The sequence below is a fragment of the Olea europaea genome, chromosome 11 (assembly GCF_002742605.1).
Source record: "Olea europaea var. sylvestris chromosome 11, O_europaea_v1, whole genome shotgun sequence".
Taxonomy (NCBI): Eukaryota; Viridiplantae; Streptophyta; class Magnoliopsida; order Lamiales; family Oleaceae; genus Olea; species Olea europaea.
The window spans coordinates 13,155,978-13,173,001 of NC_036247.1; the positions used below are offsets into that span (position 1 = coordinate 13,155,978).

The window sequence follows — 17,024 nt, forward strand, 5'->3', positions numbered from 1 at the left end:
CTTTTGTGAGCCAAAGTGTTAGGACCTTTGGTCTTGCACTGGAATGCAGGAACGCCCTCACTGACTTCTAAACGAGGACCACTGCCTCAAAGAGGAAGACAGTCTCGCTTGCAGAGGAACTGAAGGCAGCCAGGGTCGAGGCTGAGGTATGTAGGGCCCAAAAACTTGAAGAATCGGCCAAGTTGGAGTCTACCTTGGCCCAAATAGAGGCGTTAAAGAGGGAGGTGCATGAGTCCCAGTGCGAGGTAGCCTCCTTGACAAAGAAGGTGGAGGTTTCCAATGACCACCAGAGGGTGACAGCCGAAGCCTTGGAGAAGGCTAACAGGGAGCTGGCAGGGACCCAAGATGCATACAAGTTCATCGAGGGCCAAATTAATTGGTATGTCGATGATGCAACCCATGCTAGGGAGGAAGCCCAAAATGCAAGGAAGGAGGCAGTGAAGGACTACATTGCCAATTTTCACAATACTGTAGAGTACCAGAGTTTCAGCACCTACTGGAGGAGCTTTGCTTATGCCGAGGTGATGGAGTGGGCTGAGGAGTTGTACCCAAATCAGGACCCGTCGCAACTCAGGTCGGAGTTTGTGGACGAGGTGCCTCAAACCCCAGCTGATGAGGCGGTTGGAGATGAAGCAGCAGAGGCAAGAGAAGCAAATTCTAACGCTCAAGCTGCGGAAGTCCCAGCTGCTGAAGCTCCTTCATCACCTTCGCAGGCTTAGGATAGTTTTCTTTTCAGTTATTCATGATGTACTGGCCTCAGACCCTCCTTTGTAATTTCAATTGAAAATCAATATAATATCTTTTTCGTTTAATGTTGTTCCTTTCTCTGAAGTGTATTGGCCTTGTTAAGTAATTGAACGTAATATTGATTGAAGAACTAAATAACTTTAATTGGGTATCCCAACTCTAATCACTTTAACAAATAAATTGTATGAAAGTTATGACCAATATTGGACTTAAGCAAATGAATTGTACTTAAACTTAATAGACGTAACCTGAGGAGGTCTTAAGAATAAATCGTTGCAGCCGGACTTGGAATTTTACTCTGATTCGTGTATGAGCCTCGAAGTTCAAGTGGTACAGTATGGTGGATGGTGTAGCCATGTTGAGACTTCTCCTCTTGACGTTCAGCCTCGTAAAAAAGGGAGGCATGTGCATGCGCCTCGGAATTAAGGCGAGGTGGCCCAAAAATGGACACTTCCCTCTCCTTCGAGATGACGACGCTTCCCAACATGGTGGATGGTACAGTCATGTTGAGGCTTCTCCCCTTAACTTTCAGCCTCGTCAAAAAGGGAGGCATGTGTATGCCCCTCGGAGTTCAAGCGAGGTGGCCTAGAAATGGGCACTTGCCTCTCCTCCGAGGTGACGACGCTTCCCAACATGGTGGATGGTACAGCCATGTTGAGACTTCTCCCCTTGACGTTCAGCCTCATCAAAAAGGGGTCTGTGCATGTGCCTCGGAGTTCAAGCGAGGTGGTCCAGAAATGGGCGCTTGTCTCTCCTCTGAGGTGACGACGCTTCCCAATATGCTGGATAGTGTAGCCATATTGAGGCTTCTCCCCTTGACGTTCAGCCTCATCAAAAAAGAAGGCATGTGCATGCGCCTCGAAGTTCAAGCGAGGTGGCCCAGAAATGGGCGCTTGCCTCTCCTCCGAGGTGACGACACTTCCCAATATGGTGGATGGTACAGCCATGTTGAGGCTTCTCCCCTTGACGTTCAGCCTCGTCAAAAAGGGAGGCATGTGCATGCGCCTTGGAGTTCAAGCGAGGTGGCCCAGAAATGGGCGCTTGCCTCTCCTCTGAGGTGACGATGCTTCCCAACATGATGGATGGTGCAGCCATGTTGAGGCTTCTCCCATTGAAGTTCAGCCTCGTCAAAAAGGGAGCATGTGCATGCGCCTCGGAGTTCAAGCGAGGTGGCCCAGAAATGGGCGCTTGCCTCTTCTCCGAGGTGACGACGCTTCCCAACATGATGGATGGTGCAGCCATGTTGAGGCTTTTCCCCTTGACGTTCAGCCTCGTCAAAAAGGGAGGCATGTGCATAGTCCTCGGAGTTCAAGCGAGGTGGCCCAGAAATGGACGCTTGCCTCTCCTTCGATGTGATGACGCTTCCCAACATGGTAGATGGTGCAACCATGTTGAGACTTCTCCTCTTGACGTTCAGCTTCGTAAAAAAGGGGGCATGTGCATGCGCCTCGGATTTCAAGCGAGGTGGCCAAGAAATGGACGCTTGCCTCTCCTCCGAGGTGAGGTAGAAATGTGACACGTTAATTTAATCACAGAATTTTATTGAACCATAGAAATGTTACAAGAGCTGGAAAAGATCATCCAGCGAGGTGGTACATTCATTGGTAATAGATTCTGAGGTGCTCGATGTTCCATGGACGGGGTTGGGTCTTGCCGTTCATGTCTTCAATCCAATAAGTCCCAGGCCGGATCTCTTCTTTAATTTTATATGGGCCTTCCCATTTCAGACCCAGGAAATCGGAACTGGGTTCCTTTGAGGAAAGGAAAACTCTTCTAAGAACCAAGTCATTGATTCAGAATGATCTCTTCTTTACCTTTGAGTTGAAGTACCTCGACATCTTCCTTTGATATGTACCGAGCTTCGACTGGGAGTCATCGCTTCTTTCAACAATGAAGTCGAGGTCACACCTCCTAAGCTCGTCGTTTATCATCTCACTAAAATGCAGACGTCTTGGAGATGGGAGTCCGACCTCAACGGGGCTCATTGCCTCAGTTTCAAATGCCATAAGGAAGTGTGTTTCCCCGGTTGGGGTCCTCGTGGTGGTTCGGATCGCCCAAAGTCCTTGTGGTAGCTCATCCACCCAAGCCCTCTTTGACACGTCAAGCTTCCTTTTTAGGACATGTTTGATTGTTTTGTTGACAGCCTCAACCTGGCCATTTGCTTGTGGGTGGTGAGGCGTGGAGAAATGCTTCTTGATGCCGAGTTCCTCGCATAGTGCTCTGACCTTCTTGTTGTTTCGAATTGCCTACCATTATCTGAGACGATTGAATAGGGAATCCTGAACCAGCATATAATATTCTTCCATAAGAATCTGGAAGTGTTTGCTTCTGTAAGTTTTGCTAGTGGTTCAGCCTCAACCCATTTGGTAAAGTAATCGATGGCCACAATCGCAAAGCTTGCACCTCCTCTACCTTTAGGTAGAGGACCTATGAGGTCCACACCCTACTTTGAGAAAGGCCAAGGGCTGGAGACCGCAGTCAAATCCTATGACGGTTGTCTTTGTACCGAAGAGAATCGTTGGCATTTGTCACACTTTCGTACAAACTCGAGGGTGTCCCTTTTCAGGATAGGCCAGTAGTACCCTTGCCTCAATATTTTTTGCACTAAAGATAGACCTCCGGAGTGATTGCCGTACACGCCCTCATGGACCTCTCTTAATGTGTAATTAGCCTCTTCTCCTCCGACGCATCGTAAGAGTGGGGAGGAGAAGCTTCTCTTATAGAGAACATTATCAATGAAAAGGAAGTGGGCTGACCTCCTCCTTAACTTGTAGGCCTCAAGCTTGTCAGTGGGAAGTACCTAGTCTTTAAGGTATGCTACGATCGGCTGCATCCAGGTGGGGGTCCCCGCGACCCACATGATATTGGGGCCTCGGTCGATGGTAGGAGGAGGTGCTCTATAGGTACTACCATGAGAAGTTCTGAATCCTTGCTACTAGCGAGCTTGGAGAGTGCATTCGCATGAGAATTTTCGATGCGAGGGATCTGGGTTAGTTCGAATTTGTCAAAGGATGGGATGAGGTTCATCACCATTTTCAAGTAGGAGGTCATCGTTTTATCCTTGGTGGAGAAGTTATCATTTACTTGGCTAACAACCAGCTGGGAGTTACTACTGATGAGGAGCCTCTTTACTTGCATTTCCTTGGTCAGCCTGAGGCCTGCAAGTAGTGCCTCGTATTCTGCTACATTGTTGGTAGCCTTGAACCCGAACCTCACCGTTGAGTTTAGCTTGTGACCTTCAGGGCTAATGAGGACTACTCCAGCACCTGAGCCGGCGTCTCCAGCAGACCCATCCACGAATAAGTTCCACGTAGGCGGGTCGATGGGTTCTATGATTTCATCTACCTCGGGTAAGTTGGTGAATTCTGCCACAAAGTCAGCCAAGGCTTGACCCTTGAGGGCTGCCCCAGCCTTGAACACGAGATCAAATTCACTTAGCTCTACTGCCCACTTCAACAATCTTCCTGAGGCATCGGGTTTTTGGAGTACCTGCCTCAGGGGAAAGTTTGTCAGTACATGGATGGTATGAGCTTAGAAGTAAGGTCTCAATTTCCTGGAGGCCGTGATCAAGGCCAGAGTGAGCTTTTTCATATCGGGGTAACGAGTTTCCTGCGATAGGAGTGCTTTACTTGTATAGTAAATGGGGAGTTGGGTGGTCCCTCTTCTCGGGTTAGAACCGAACTGATGGCCTCATTGGAAACGGTTAGATATAGCTGTAGGGTCTCACCGGGCTTCGGTTTGGAGAGGAGGGGGGCCTGCCCGAGGTGCCTTTTCAGGCCTTGCAAGGCTTCTTCACATTCCTCGTTCCATTGAAATTTCTTCCCAACTTTCAGTACTTTGAAAAATGGGAGGCATTTGTCTGTAATTTTGGAGACGAAGCGGTTAAGTGTGGCCACTCGCCCGATCAAACTTTGCACTTCCTTTGGCTTTTGGGGGGACCTCATCTTGTATAGGGCCTCAATTTCTCCAGGTTGGCTTCAATTCCGTATTGATTGACCATGTATCCTAAGAATTTGCCGGAGGTACCCCAAAGGCACACTTGAGAGGATTGAGCCTCATCCTATATCTTCTCAAGATTTGGAAGGTACTGTTGAGGTGCCTTATATGGTCCTCTGTCTCCAAACTCTTTACCAACATAACTTCATTGTCTTACCGATGAGGTCCATAAACATGTTGTTGACAAGCCTTTGGTAAGTCGCTCCGAAATTTTTCAACCCGAAGGGCATCATCCTATAACAATAAAGGCCTCGGTCTGTGATGAAAGAGGTGTGCTCCTCATCGGCCGGGTGCATGGGTATTTGGTTGTAGCCGGAGTAAACATCCATAAAGCTCAACAACTCGTGCCCAGCCGTTGAGTCTACTAGTTGGTCAATTCTTGGGAGAGGAAAGCTGTCTTTCGAGCAAGCTCTGTTGAGGTTGGTGAAATCGATGCACACCCTCCACTTGTCATTGTGTTTCTTTACTAACACTGGGTTGGAGACCCACCTCGGATAGGTAGCCTCCCTGATAAAGTCGTTTTGGATGAGCTTCTGAACCTCTTCCTTCAGAGCCTCATACCTTTCAGGATTGAGGGCTCTCCTTTTTTGTCTGTACAGGTCAACCTTAGGATCGATTTTCAGGTGGTGGCAACTGAACTTGGGGTCTATGCCCACCATTTCCTCATGCTTCCACGCAAAGATATCAATGTTTTGACTAAAGAAATCTTTAATCTTTTCCTTTAAAATGTTGGATAAGCCCTTGCCTACTTTTAGCACCTTGGATGGGTCTCGGGGGTCTACGGAGAAGCTTTCAAGTTCCTCAACTGGGGATGCTTGAGGCTCAAGTTCAATTATGCAGGGATCGATCTCATCAATAACCAATACCTCCGAGTTGGGTGGTGCATCAATCATATCGATATCTTCTGGTTCAGTGGGAGCTTTACCTGGGACATCAGCCATGACTATATCGGCTATGATTACATGGATGTCTCGAGGCTCTACCTTTTTAATGGAGCTTAGATAACATTCTTTCGATCCTCTTTGGTCACCTCTCACCGTTGCCACCCCATTTTTCGTCTAGAATTTCATGCATAGATGATGGATGGAGGTGACTGCTCTCAATTCTTTTAGGGCTGGCCTGCCTAATACCCCATTGTAGGCCGATCGACTGTCGACAATGAGGTTCTCCATGAAGTTCATCATAGTTTGGAAAGAATCTCCCATCTCCACGGCGAGTGTTATCTTTCCCCTTGGAGTGATGCTATCTCCGGTGAATTCGTATAGAGAAGTTGTAGTGGGTGTCAACTGATGATCCAATATCATCTTATCAAAGGCGGATCCGAATAGAATGTTGACTAAACTACCGTTGTCAACTAACATTCGCTTGAACCCATTCCGAGCTATAACGGCTCTCACAACAAGTGCATCGCAGTGGGGATAGTGAACTCCTTCGGCGTCTTCCTGGGTGAAGACAATGGGTGAAACTTGGTTCCTCCGAGAGCTGCTGTCCACAATGTAGCTTGCCAAAGGGGGGTGTTTAGCCTCCCGGACGTAATTCCTTTTGGTGTTTCGTGTTTCACCGCCAACATACGGGCCTCCAAATATGGTATCTATCTCGTGGATAGAAGCCTCTTTCTGGGCTTGTCGATTTCTTCGGTGCATGTGCCCTTCCCTGGGCCTCTCCATATCACGCTCTTTCGTCGTGGAGAAACATCCCTTTAACAAGGAACAGCCTCTTCGCGCCCACGTCGATCGTCATGCCTGGGTGGGGGCCTGTTTGCCTGGGGTGATTCATTTCTGTCCCTAGGGGGTTTCAGCCGGGAGCGGTACGCAAAGTCTCGACAATCTGCTGTGTCGTGTCCATAGGACCCGTGGTGTACACAGTATCCTGGTGGGTTCTGATTTGACCTATTTCTAGGTCCCAATCCCCAGCCTTGACCTCTCTCCCTATGGGATCCTTGGGGAGTTTCCATCTGCTGGGTGTTAGTGATTGGGTTGATATCCTCATATGCCAAGGTAGGAACCGTGTTCAAAATGGTGGTGGCAAGTGCTTGGCCGGAACTCTCATTCCCAGCCTGGTCCATTTAGTAGTCCATCAGGTGGGATGTCGGCCCTCTAGCACGCTGCCTCTGAGGAGGTAGGAGGCCTCTACTTGCCCTGTTTCTATGCTCAATCAATTCTTCATTGATGATTTCTCGCCTCATCATCTCGAGTAGGGCATCATAGGTGGTGAGATCTTAATTTTGCACGTCCCTCCAAAATAAGGTATTCATGTTCAAGCCTCCCCTTAATGCGGATAGTGCCTCACAGTCGGTAACTTGCACGCAATACGTCATTTCATCGATAAAGCGAGATATTAAGCTCTTTAGGGACTCCCCATGTGCTTGTCTCATGTCTTGGAGACGTTGGATGGGGGCCTTTCCTTCTTTGCTTACCGCAAACCTCTTCAAGAATGTTGTCTTGAACTCGGTCCAACTTCTTATGCTCCCAAGTGGTAACCTGCTATACCATATTTTAGCCGCTCCACTAAGTGTTAAATGGAAAGCTCTGCACTTCACAGCTGGGGTGGCACCCCTGAGGCTCATGTGGGTTTTATAAGCATTCAGGTGCTTCTCCGGGTCGCCTCTTCCATCATACTTTGGTATCTTTGGCATTACATAATGGCTTGGAACCTGGGCATTCCTTAGTTCCCTTGAGAACGGTAGATTCTCATCGTCATCGTCCAAGTCACAGGGCCTCTGCCGTTCATCTGAATCATATTCCTCGGCCTCTTGCCGTGATTGTTGGTGAGAGGTTCCGGGACGGTTCCTAGCCTCTTCCTCCCTCCTCTAGTGCCTATTTCTAGGCGGAGCAACACGGGGGATATTTTCATGCCTTTCTTCCGGCTGCTGGGGCATCGGAGGTGGAAGTTGTGGCCTTGTCCAAGGCTGGTGTGTCTACTGTTGCCTAAGCCTCGGTTCAGCAGGGCTAATTCTGTCAAATACACTGCCTGCCCTCCTATGTCTTGACTCTTGCTCATACGGAGGTGGGAAGTTATCATGGTTCAATGGGACCTCAGTGGGTCGGCCAGAAGCGTAGTTGGAGGAAACATCAACTTCCACTTCCTTTTCAAATGGGCTTCTACCTCGGCTATAGTCCGGCGAGGCAGTTCTATGACTTTGAATTTCGTCCTCTTGCTGATAGTGCCCCTGATGGGCGTATGGAGGAATGAGGAAGCTCCCCTGGCCCTGCATTTGGGTCATGAGCTCCCTCATAGCCAAGTTTTGGCTAGCAATATCTTTCATGTTGGCCGCCATGGCAGCCGTTTCTCTTGACAGTCGGGCCGTTGCTCGCATTCCACCTCTTCTTTGGTGGTGGTGGAGTCTTTGCCGGGCTGCTGGGGCAGCGGGTGGAGGAGGTACATTTGTGTTTTCTCTTACCCTCCTGGGGGTGTGTCTTCGTTTGAACTTATTTTATTTTCGTCTAACTTCAGATTTTGCTAAGTTGTGGGGCTTCCTCTACTTCTTTTTCAAAAACAAATCATTTTTCAAGGGGGGGTGCCCGAATATTCTTCAATAAGCTTCCACCACAAGGTTGTTCGTGGTTATGGTATGGTTTTCCACAGACGGCGCTAATCTGTTGACCCCAAAAAGTGTTACCAACAAATGTCGGACCCACCCGCGCACACGTGAGCGAAAGTCCTACACGCTAAGACATGTGGACGGTTTAGAATGAACGAATCAGAGGCGTGGGAGTAGCTCAACGACGCGGGACGAGAACGTTCGAAATTCGACGGGATGTTCTTAATCTGATTGTACAATGATTACCAATCGGTGCTCATGCGAGTGCATGTAAATATGTATGGACTCGTATTGTGTTGTAAAATAATATGAAAGAGAGAGTAAAATGTGGTTCTTGTATTAATTTTTGCATTAGCCCTTCAATGTTATACAAGGGAAGTATTTATAGTGTTACATGTGAAATGACAGTCCTTAGATGAGGTGGCACGTGGCCTCATCTCCTTAATTCAAACATTCAATCCTAGGTATCATTGACTTGCTAGCTTGCTGCACATTTATTACTTGTGCTGAACCCCCATGCTAGTGAAAAGACTTGACACATGCACTCATGATAAACGTTCCATCAATCATTCAAACAAGATATTTATATAGAAGATCTCTTGGGAGAGGTGATCATGAAAAACGTTCCTTCATGGTTCGGGGGCTTCTGCCGCTCATGTATTACTTCCGCTTCAGGGCTTCGACAACTTTCAAGGCCTCAGTATATGGAGTTCGACAACTTTCAAGGCCTCAGTATATGGAGTTCGGCATGAAGGGCCTCGGCCATACATGCCACCTCGGCTGGAATGCCACGTGGCTCGGATTGAGAGGGCCATAGGCCCAAGTTTGTTGGCCAAGTATGACAACACGTAACAGAAATAAAAGTTTCTCATGTATCTTGATCATTGGAAAATCGAGTCAACTAAAAAGCTAAGTTACAAGACTCCGAAGATTTTATGACTCTTTTGCATACACTAAAAATAAAGGTTGAACCCCAACTTTAAGGGTCCTTCACCGTCCCGCTCATGGAGTATCGTGAGAGAGGTTAATAGCGGGATGTACCACAAAAGGTTAAGGAACAAGAGCTGTATGTAAATTAGTACCCACAAAGAGTCACAATCCACGTTTTAGGAAACGAACCCTCACACCGAGGCTACCAGCAAGGTTGAGTGTACATCACCCTTATCCTTTCCAACACTGAGATATGCCCCGGGGGCCTCTATTGCATACCCTATTTTATATGTCTGCAGGTCTTAATGATGGAAGAGACTAAGGTTGACATTGCAAAATGCAGTTACATGAGGTCTTATTTCTTTATTTATTATTATTATTTTTTTTGTGTGTGCTCGACCATGGACAGTTAGAGAACTTAGGTCTACTTGATTGGTTGACCCCCAGATTGTCTCTCTTTTTCATTTGGTGGCTGTACTGTTAGTTCTGCTTTAAAGTTTATTTCTTGAAGCACCAAATATGTCATGCTTTCATAGAAGCACAAGTATGCTATGCTTAGAAACGTTAGCTTGAACAAAATATTATTTTATTGCTTGGAACGTTCGATTTGACAACTCTTATAAGGATTAAGCAAGGAAATGAAAGTTAAATTCATTACATTATTGTTTAATATTGTGTGTTATACGATTCTTAAAAGTACAATTGAATGTAACCGTTAACTTGATGAATCGTGATTTGGTATGAGTTAATTTTTTCTAGGTGGAAGCAAAAAGGGCAGCTTGCTTCTTCAGCCTTCCCACTTAATTTAGTTAGGCAAAATACCTACTTTAATTTTGACCTTTTTGCCAATGTTTTAACGTGAGCTAATTACCTTGTTTAAGAGGCAAAATCTTAAAAGTTTGAAGTGTTCCTTTCTTCAAGATTTTAGATAAAATCTTAAGTTATATTATGATTCAGTCACTTTGTCGGAAAGTGACATTATTGTTTTTAATATATATCTATATATATATATTGAAAAACTTTACTACGTGGAGGACAGCTCGACCTTGTGATAGTACAAGGCAAAGAGTTTAATATATATATATATATAAAAGAGTTATACTATATGTACAAGAGATTTTTCCCCGTGCATATTCGGGGGACACTTGTGCGTCGTCCAGCCAATGAGTGGGAAAGTTTTGTGTACAAATGGCAAAATCTTAAAAGAGATTTCTTGAAAATCTTGCTTGATTTAACAATATAGTGTGTTTGAGCTCCATTATTTTGAAAGAATGTATCTTGAAATAGTAGATTGATGGAAAATGTGTAGTTAAAAAAATAAGGAAGAGTTTTGAATTTGTGTGTAATATTATTTTATTTAAAAAAAGTAAGGTTGAAATAATGTCAAATTACTATTTAAGAATATATTTTTTTGAAATAATGCAGGTCAAACCGGGTAATTGAGTTTCGTGTATGACTTGATAGGCTCAAAATGCTAGACTTACTAATGTTTTATTCAATAAACATTTAGGAGTTTTGTGGCCTGAAAATAAAAAAAGGGCATAATCTATTTGGAAGCCAGCACGTCTTGAAAAACTATATATATATATAGAGAGAGAGAGAGAGAGAGTTTTACGTGTTGTATATCACAAAGGTACATTTGGCTTCCAATCATACTGACCATTACGGGGAAAATTTAATGTATAGAATAGTATTTTTTGAAAAATAAGTGGTTGAAAAAGAAAGAAAAATTTTCGATTTACATGTAATATTATTTTATGGAAGATTGTGTGGTTAAAAATAGGAGAAAGAAAAATAAAATGTAATGTAATGTAATGAAAATCAAACAAGGGCATAATCTATTTGGAAGCCAGCACGTCTTGAAAAACTATATATATATATATATAGAGAGAGAGAGAGAGAGAGTTTTACGTGTTGTATATCACAAAGGTACATTTGGCTTCCAATCATACTGACAATAATTAATGCAAGATTCCTGGGATAATACCATCGTTGTCTAATGTACTTATGTTATTTTATACAAACAATGATTAATTAGCATAGATAATTCCAATATTCGATGGGTTGTTTTATATAATATCCAATAATCAATTAGCAATTATTTTAACCCTATAATATTGAGTTTAGGTGATTATTTAATTCAAATTAACAAATTAGCCTCCTTTCAAGAAAAATTAATTTTATCAAACGAATATTTAAGACTTATTTTTAATAAAAAAGGCCACTTATCAAATAAATAGATGTTACCATTATTTACCTGTATAGAAATATTTATCAAATGAATAGATGCCCTTTATTATTTAAGTTGCCTAGAAAATGATTTTTAATTTATTTATTAAAATAAATTTTTATGGTACCAAAATTTCACCCCAGTGACGAGCGTGGACCTCCCAGAAACCAAACACGTCACCATAGTGGTGGGTCCCACCTCTAGATATCTTTCCTGCCCGAATTGCCTTCGTTTTCCACTCCGATTACTGGAATCTGACCGCGCAGTCTCATCCAAAAATTTCCTCTTCCCTGGTTTGGCTCATGTTTGATGCACTCTAATTTAATTTATTTATCGTACTCAATTTTAATTATACATTCACATAATAAAAATAAAGTGATGTTATTTACATCTACGATTTTTATATGTACATTCACGTCTAAAGGATAATCATATTGTATTTTTCAACTAAAATAAAAAACAATAGAAGAGATATCATTAGAGGTATTTTTTTTCTTTTTAAACAAAAAGATGAAAGCTATGATTTGATTCTAAGAATCTTTACATTACCTTAAGTTTCCATTAGGAAATTAAGTACTGAATTTTCAGAGTTTTACTTGTGTATCTAGTTTCACCGTGCTACATGTCAGTTGATGACAAAGTGAATTTTTATTTCAAAATTCATGCAGAAACCAAACACGTCACCTTAGTGGTGGGTCCCACCCTACCCGAATTCTCATCCAAAAATTTCCTATTCCCTGGTCTAGCCCATGTTTGATGCACTCTAATTTAATTTATTTCTCGTACTCAATTTTAATTATACATTCACATAATAAAAATAAAGTGATGCTATCTACATCTACGATTTTTATATGTACATTCACTTCTAAAGGATAATCATATTGTATTTTTAATCTTATGTAATCCTTCTAAATTCATCAGCTTATATTTATTTTCATTAAATTCTTTTAAAATTGTTTATATATTTTTAGAATTTGTATTTAACTAAAATTCTAATTATCATAAAATATTATCTTCCACTAAAATCATAAAACCCTAATAATCATCAAATATCATTTTCAACTAAAATAAAAAACAATAGAAGAGATATCATTAGAGGTATTTTTTTTTTCTTTTCAAACAAAAAGATGAAAGCTATGATTTGATTCTAAGAATCTTCACATTACCCTAAGTTTCCATTAGGAAATTAAGTACTGGATTTTCAGAGTTTTACTTGTGTATCTAGTTTCACCGTGCTACATGTCAGTTGATGACAAAGTGAATTTTTATTTCAAAATTCATATATAAATTTTATTTTATTTCAAAATTATGTATAACCTCAAAAAAGTGATTTTATCGAATACAAAATGAATATTTGTCAATCACGTATAACGGACCAATTCATGTAGCAAATAACATACCTATGGGATATTTAATTTAATTTTAAATATAATATTTTGTCCACGGAACTAATTATTGAATTGTAAGAATGTTGATGTTATATGTAATGGGGATGAATTTTGAAATTGTATTAAGGATGCATATAGAGCGAGATGAATATATAATATTTGTATGGATATACAGTTTTTAAATGAATGAATTAAATAAGGATAATATTAGAATTGACGTGGATTATCATAGTAATTTTTTAAAATTTTAATATTTTAGTAGGGATGATTATATAAGAATTGTGGATGTAAATAGTCGCACCCTAAAAATATTCTATAGATAAATTCGAAATTTTTTCTTACTTCTTAACCGCACAACTTCCAAAAAATACTATTTAAAATTTTGCTTTTTTCAAGACCACCAAATAGGGGCTTACCCTGCACTTTATTAGATTTTTTGTAGGCTTAATAGCACAATATCCCCGCTATCTATTACAAGTTGTCGAAAACTCACGTGCCTTTTGGAAATGGCACAAAGCGTCCCTATTTGAAATATCTTATGCAAAATAACCTTATTGTTTTCATTCGTCCATCCTATCGTTAAATTCCAATAAAAAAGAGGAAAAATGGAAAAATTTTAAAGAGAAACCCCTCCGCCCCCTCCAAATATTAAAATTTGAGAAAAATGTCACTGTCATCTGTTTTCTCGATAAAAAGATTGAAAATGACGAATATGCTATCATATTCAAAATTTAAAAAAAAAAAAAACACAAAACTAATTACAATCATAATGACAAACCTTTTATTTATACCACCCACATTTCCAAAATTTTAAAATTTTATTTTCGTCCCCAATCCCACCCCACCGCACCCTCAAAACTTTATTTTCTTCCCTTACACACCCCGCCTCTCCCCTCCACGCAATTTTCAATTCATCTTCTTCCATCTTGAAGATCTGGGAGCTGAATAGTCAAACAATCCCTAGGAATCTCAAAAGAAGACAATGAAAAATTCTTTGAAACCATACCAACATCAAAGTAAATCATCCCGGAGCTCGGAAAATTGCCAAGATTTCTTAAACAGGGAAACATTGGAATAAATCCTATGCAGAAAATCCTAGATAGCTTGTCGATCCTTCCGTAGCTCAAAGTATCAAAAAAACATTACATTAATAGTGTAGTTTGTGTTTCAAACTTGGCAATGCAAGTGCAATCTAAGTGAAACTCAAATTTCCCAAAATTATCTAAGGATATCAACGACCCGAAACTTGAAGCCAGGGCTCGACTTGAGTAAAAATTGTTTGGACTCTTTTTGACACGAGTCAAAATGAGCTTTTGCTCGATCAAAAAATTTAGGCTTGACCTGCACTTTGGCTCGAGCCGAGCAAGGTCCGAGCCGACATGTTATAGGCAGCTGCACAAGCAGGCAACTTTTTAATGCCTATGTTTACAGGCAGCTACATGGCTGCCTACTACACTGTTGCAATAATTTTTCTTTTTAGAATTGTCCAGAATGAAGTCTTTCACTCCTTTCGGTAACAATCCCATCGGAAGCCTACGAAGCTTAAGCACTTCATATATCGATGATAAAGTTTCGACTCCATCATATGCAATTGATGCTATGAAAAACATAGCTCCCAAATCTTCAGGATGGAAGACATATAGCTAGCTACGTGACTGCTGCTATGCCCATTGTTGTTGTGGGGACTAAATTGAAAGTAGGAGGGGAGAGATGGGGAAAACGAATAAAGATTTGAGCGTGGGGTGGGGTGGGGTGGAATGGGATTGGGGAAGAAAATAAATTCAAAGTTTTGGGATTATGGGCGTTACAAATAAAAGGTTTGGGATTATGATTTCAATTAGTTATTTTTTCTTCTTTTCTTTTTATTTTATTTGAATATAAGGGTATATTCGTCATTTTCAATTTTTTTATTGAGAAAATATATGGCATAAACCTTTTTCGTAGGGGAGAGGTTGTTGCACACTATGTCTAGTAGGTGGTTCCCTTTTAGGCCCTCTTTGAGCAACATTATTTTATGAAAAAAATAAAATAAAATTAAACAGTGATTTGATATCATTTCAACTACACATTTTTCAATAAAATAATATTACACACAAATTTAAAAAATTTTCTTATTTTTTAACCATATTTTTCCATCAATACAATATTCAAAAAGATATTTTTATGAAAATAATGTGGCTCAAATAATGACTTAATTTTTTTTCCACTTTAGAATTTAACAGCAAGATGGATTGAAGCTGACAATAGGGGGTATTTCGTACAAAACGCTTCAAACATTGATGTTTTATGCTAGGTGGAAAACGTATGAGAATTTTTGACAATTTGGGTAATAGATAGGGGTATTGTGATATTAAGCTTTTTTCTAAAATAAAAGTTCTCGCATGATACTTACCAATTTGAAAATATTTAAGAAAATCAATATCGCCAAATATTAAAATTTTCTTGAAAACTAGAATTTTATTTAGTACAATGGGGGGGAGAGGGAATGAGTTGGGTGAGTTAGGGGTGAAAACGGTTTGAACTGTGTTTTCAACTCAAACCATTTTATGTGGTTAGAAATTTTTTTAAACCAAATCAAACCATAATTTGCGGTTTGGTTTGATTTTAATCCGTGATTGACCTATCGACATTATAGTAATATATTTAACATAAGTTAACATATAAATTTAAACGAGCACCGATAATGTTAAATGTTAAATTACATTCATATTTACCATGAAACCGATAAAATAATTATTTTCATAGTTGGTTGCTAAAAAAAATTAATAGAACATTTGTATTTACATTTCTTGTTTGACATTCATATTGTCATATAGTGATTGGTAAAGGTAGATTTACATTCAGCTATTATAGTTTGATTAAAACTTCTTTCGCCTTGTTAGTGAGATATTAAATAAGGATTGAACGAGATATGTTTGAATGTACAAAGATTGACAGAGTTTCAATTTATTGGAAATTGATGAATTTCATTCTCTAACTACTTTATGAAAGTAGAAAGTAGTAGTATCAGTTAGAAAACTTTAACATTTTCACACAATCTATACGTTCCTCTGTCTTTTGTTCTTTCCAAATCACAAACAATCATTTTTCTATTCAAACCACAACTCACATGTGTATAATAAGTTCAAAAACAATAAATAAAAGAAAGAATAACGAAAAATGGTTTGAGTGAGAATCTGAGACTTGCCGAAAAAAAAGTTAAAAAAACAATTTAGGTAGAAATTAGCAAACTAACATGCAAAGGCGACTGTTGATTCGTTCAGCAGTGATAGACATGTGTTAAATGTTAGGAAAATGAGAATTTATGTTAAAACTTCTGAGACTTTGGACATGATTTGCTAATATAGTTTTGAAGAATTATGATTTGGATTGTTGTATATATAGGCTGGTTTTAATTTGTACTGCTAAATTGGTATTTATTCTGAAAAGTGAAAACTGCAAATTTTTTAAGTTAATAAAATTAATGTTTAAATAAAAAATTTTTAAAATGGTACGATTAAATGTTGTGCGGTTTTTGAAAATCAAAATTTAAACTAAACCATTTTGAAACAATTTGGTCCGTTTGAGGGAAAAAAATTATGAGTCCACGTGGACCGAACCAACGACTTTAACTTAACGATTTCGATTCGATATGCAGTTTCGCAATTTTTTTGTGCAACCCTGGGGTGGGATTTGAATGGGAACGCCGGTAGACCAACGTGATTTGGGCTAATAAGTCGAGTTTATACTATCATTAAATGGCATTAACATACACTTTTACATTGTTTTTCTTATATAATCAAAGACACCTTGTAAATACAAATACAAATTGGCAATTGCTGAAAACGGGGCTTATGGAACTTGAAGTTCCTGCCAGTGTTCTCCGGGCACTCTCCCATTTGCGTTTTAGCCACTGAGTATAGGTTCTTCTTCATTTTATTTTTTTAAAATATATTTTATGAAAGAATGATTTTTTGATAATATACCAGTGAAAAGAATCGAAAATTTGAATTTATGTATAATTTTTTTTTAATAGTAAAATGCATCGTCAAGTCATAAATAAATTTGAAAAAAAAAATTGAAATTTCAAGAATGAAATTCAAATAGGATCAGTCTTTTTTTTTATGTCAAAAGAATGAAAATTTTGAATTTATGTATAAAAAAAATTTATTAGTAAAATGTATAGTTACATATAAATTTGAAAAAAAAATTT

At 40.0% G+C, this 17,024-nt stretch overlaps 1 protein-coding gene across 1 annotated transcript; it reads right to left on the reverse strand.

Moving 5' to 3' along the window:
• Nucleotides 1-2,540: 2,540 nt before the first annotated feature.
• Nucleotides 2,541-6,410, reverse strand: LOC111404482. The gene is made up of 6 exons (XM_023033281.1): nt 5,874-6,410; nt 5,233-5,726; nt 4,377-4,722; nt 3,658-4,236; nt 3,254-3,547; nt 2,541-2,993 (listed from the first exon to the last, which is right to left on the reverse strand). The coding sequence occupies exons 1-6, from the start codon at nt 6,408-6,410 to the stop codon at nt 2,541-2,543; spliced, it is 2,703 nt and encodes a 900-aa protein (XP_022889049.1).
• Nucleotides 6,411-17,024: the final 10,614 nt, after the last annotated feature.

Bases quoted from the DNA above. Each gene is read 5' to 3' on its own strand.
- LOC111404482 (XM_023033281.1), bottom strand. From the start codon at position 6,410: ATGGAGAGGCCCAGGGAAGGGCACATGCACCGAAGAAATCGACAAGCC. The intron at 4,237-4,376 runs GTAAAGCACTCC...CCCCTGAGGCAG, and splicing joins ACTCCCCATTTACTATACAA to GTACTCCAAAAACCCGATGC. The intron at 2,994-3,253 runs GTACAAAGACAA...AGATAATGGTAG, and splicing joins AATGCCAACGATTCTCTTCG to GCAATTCGAAACAACAAGAA.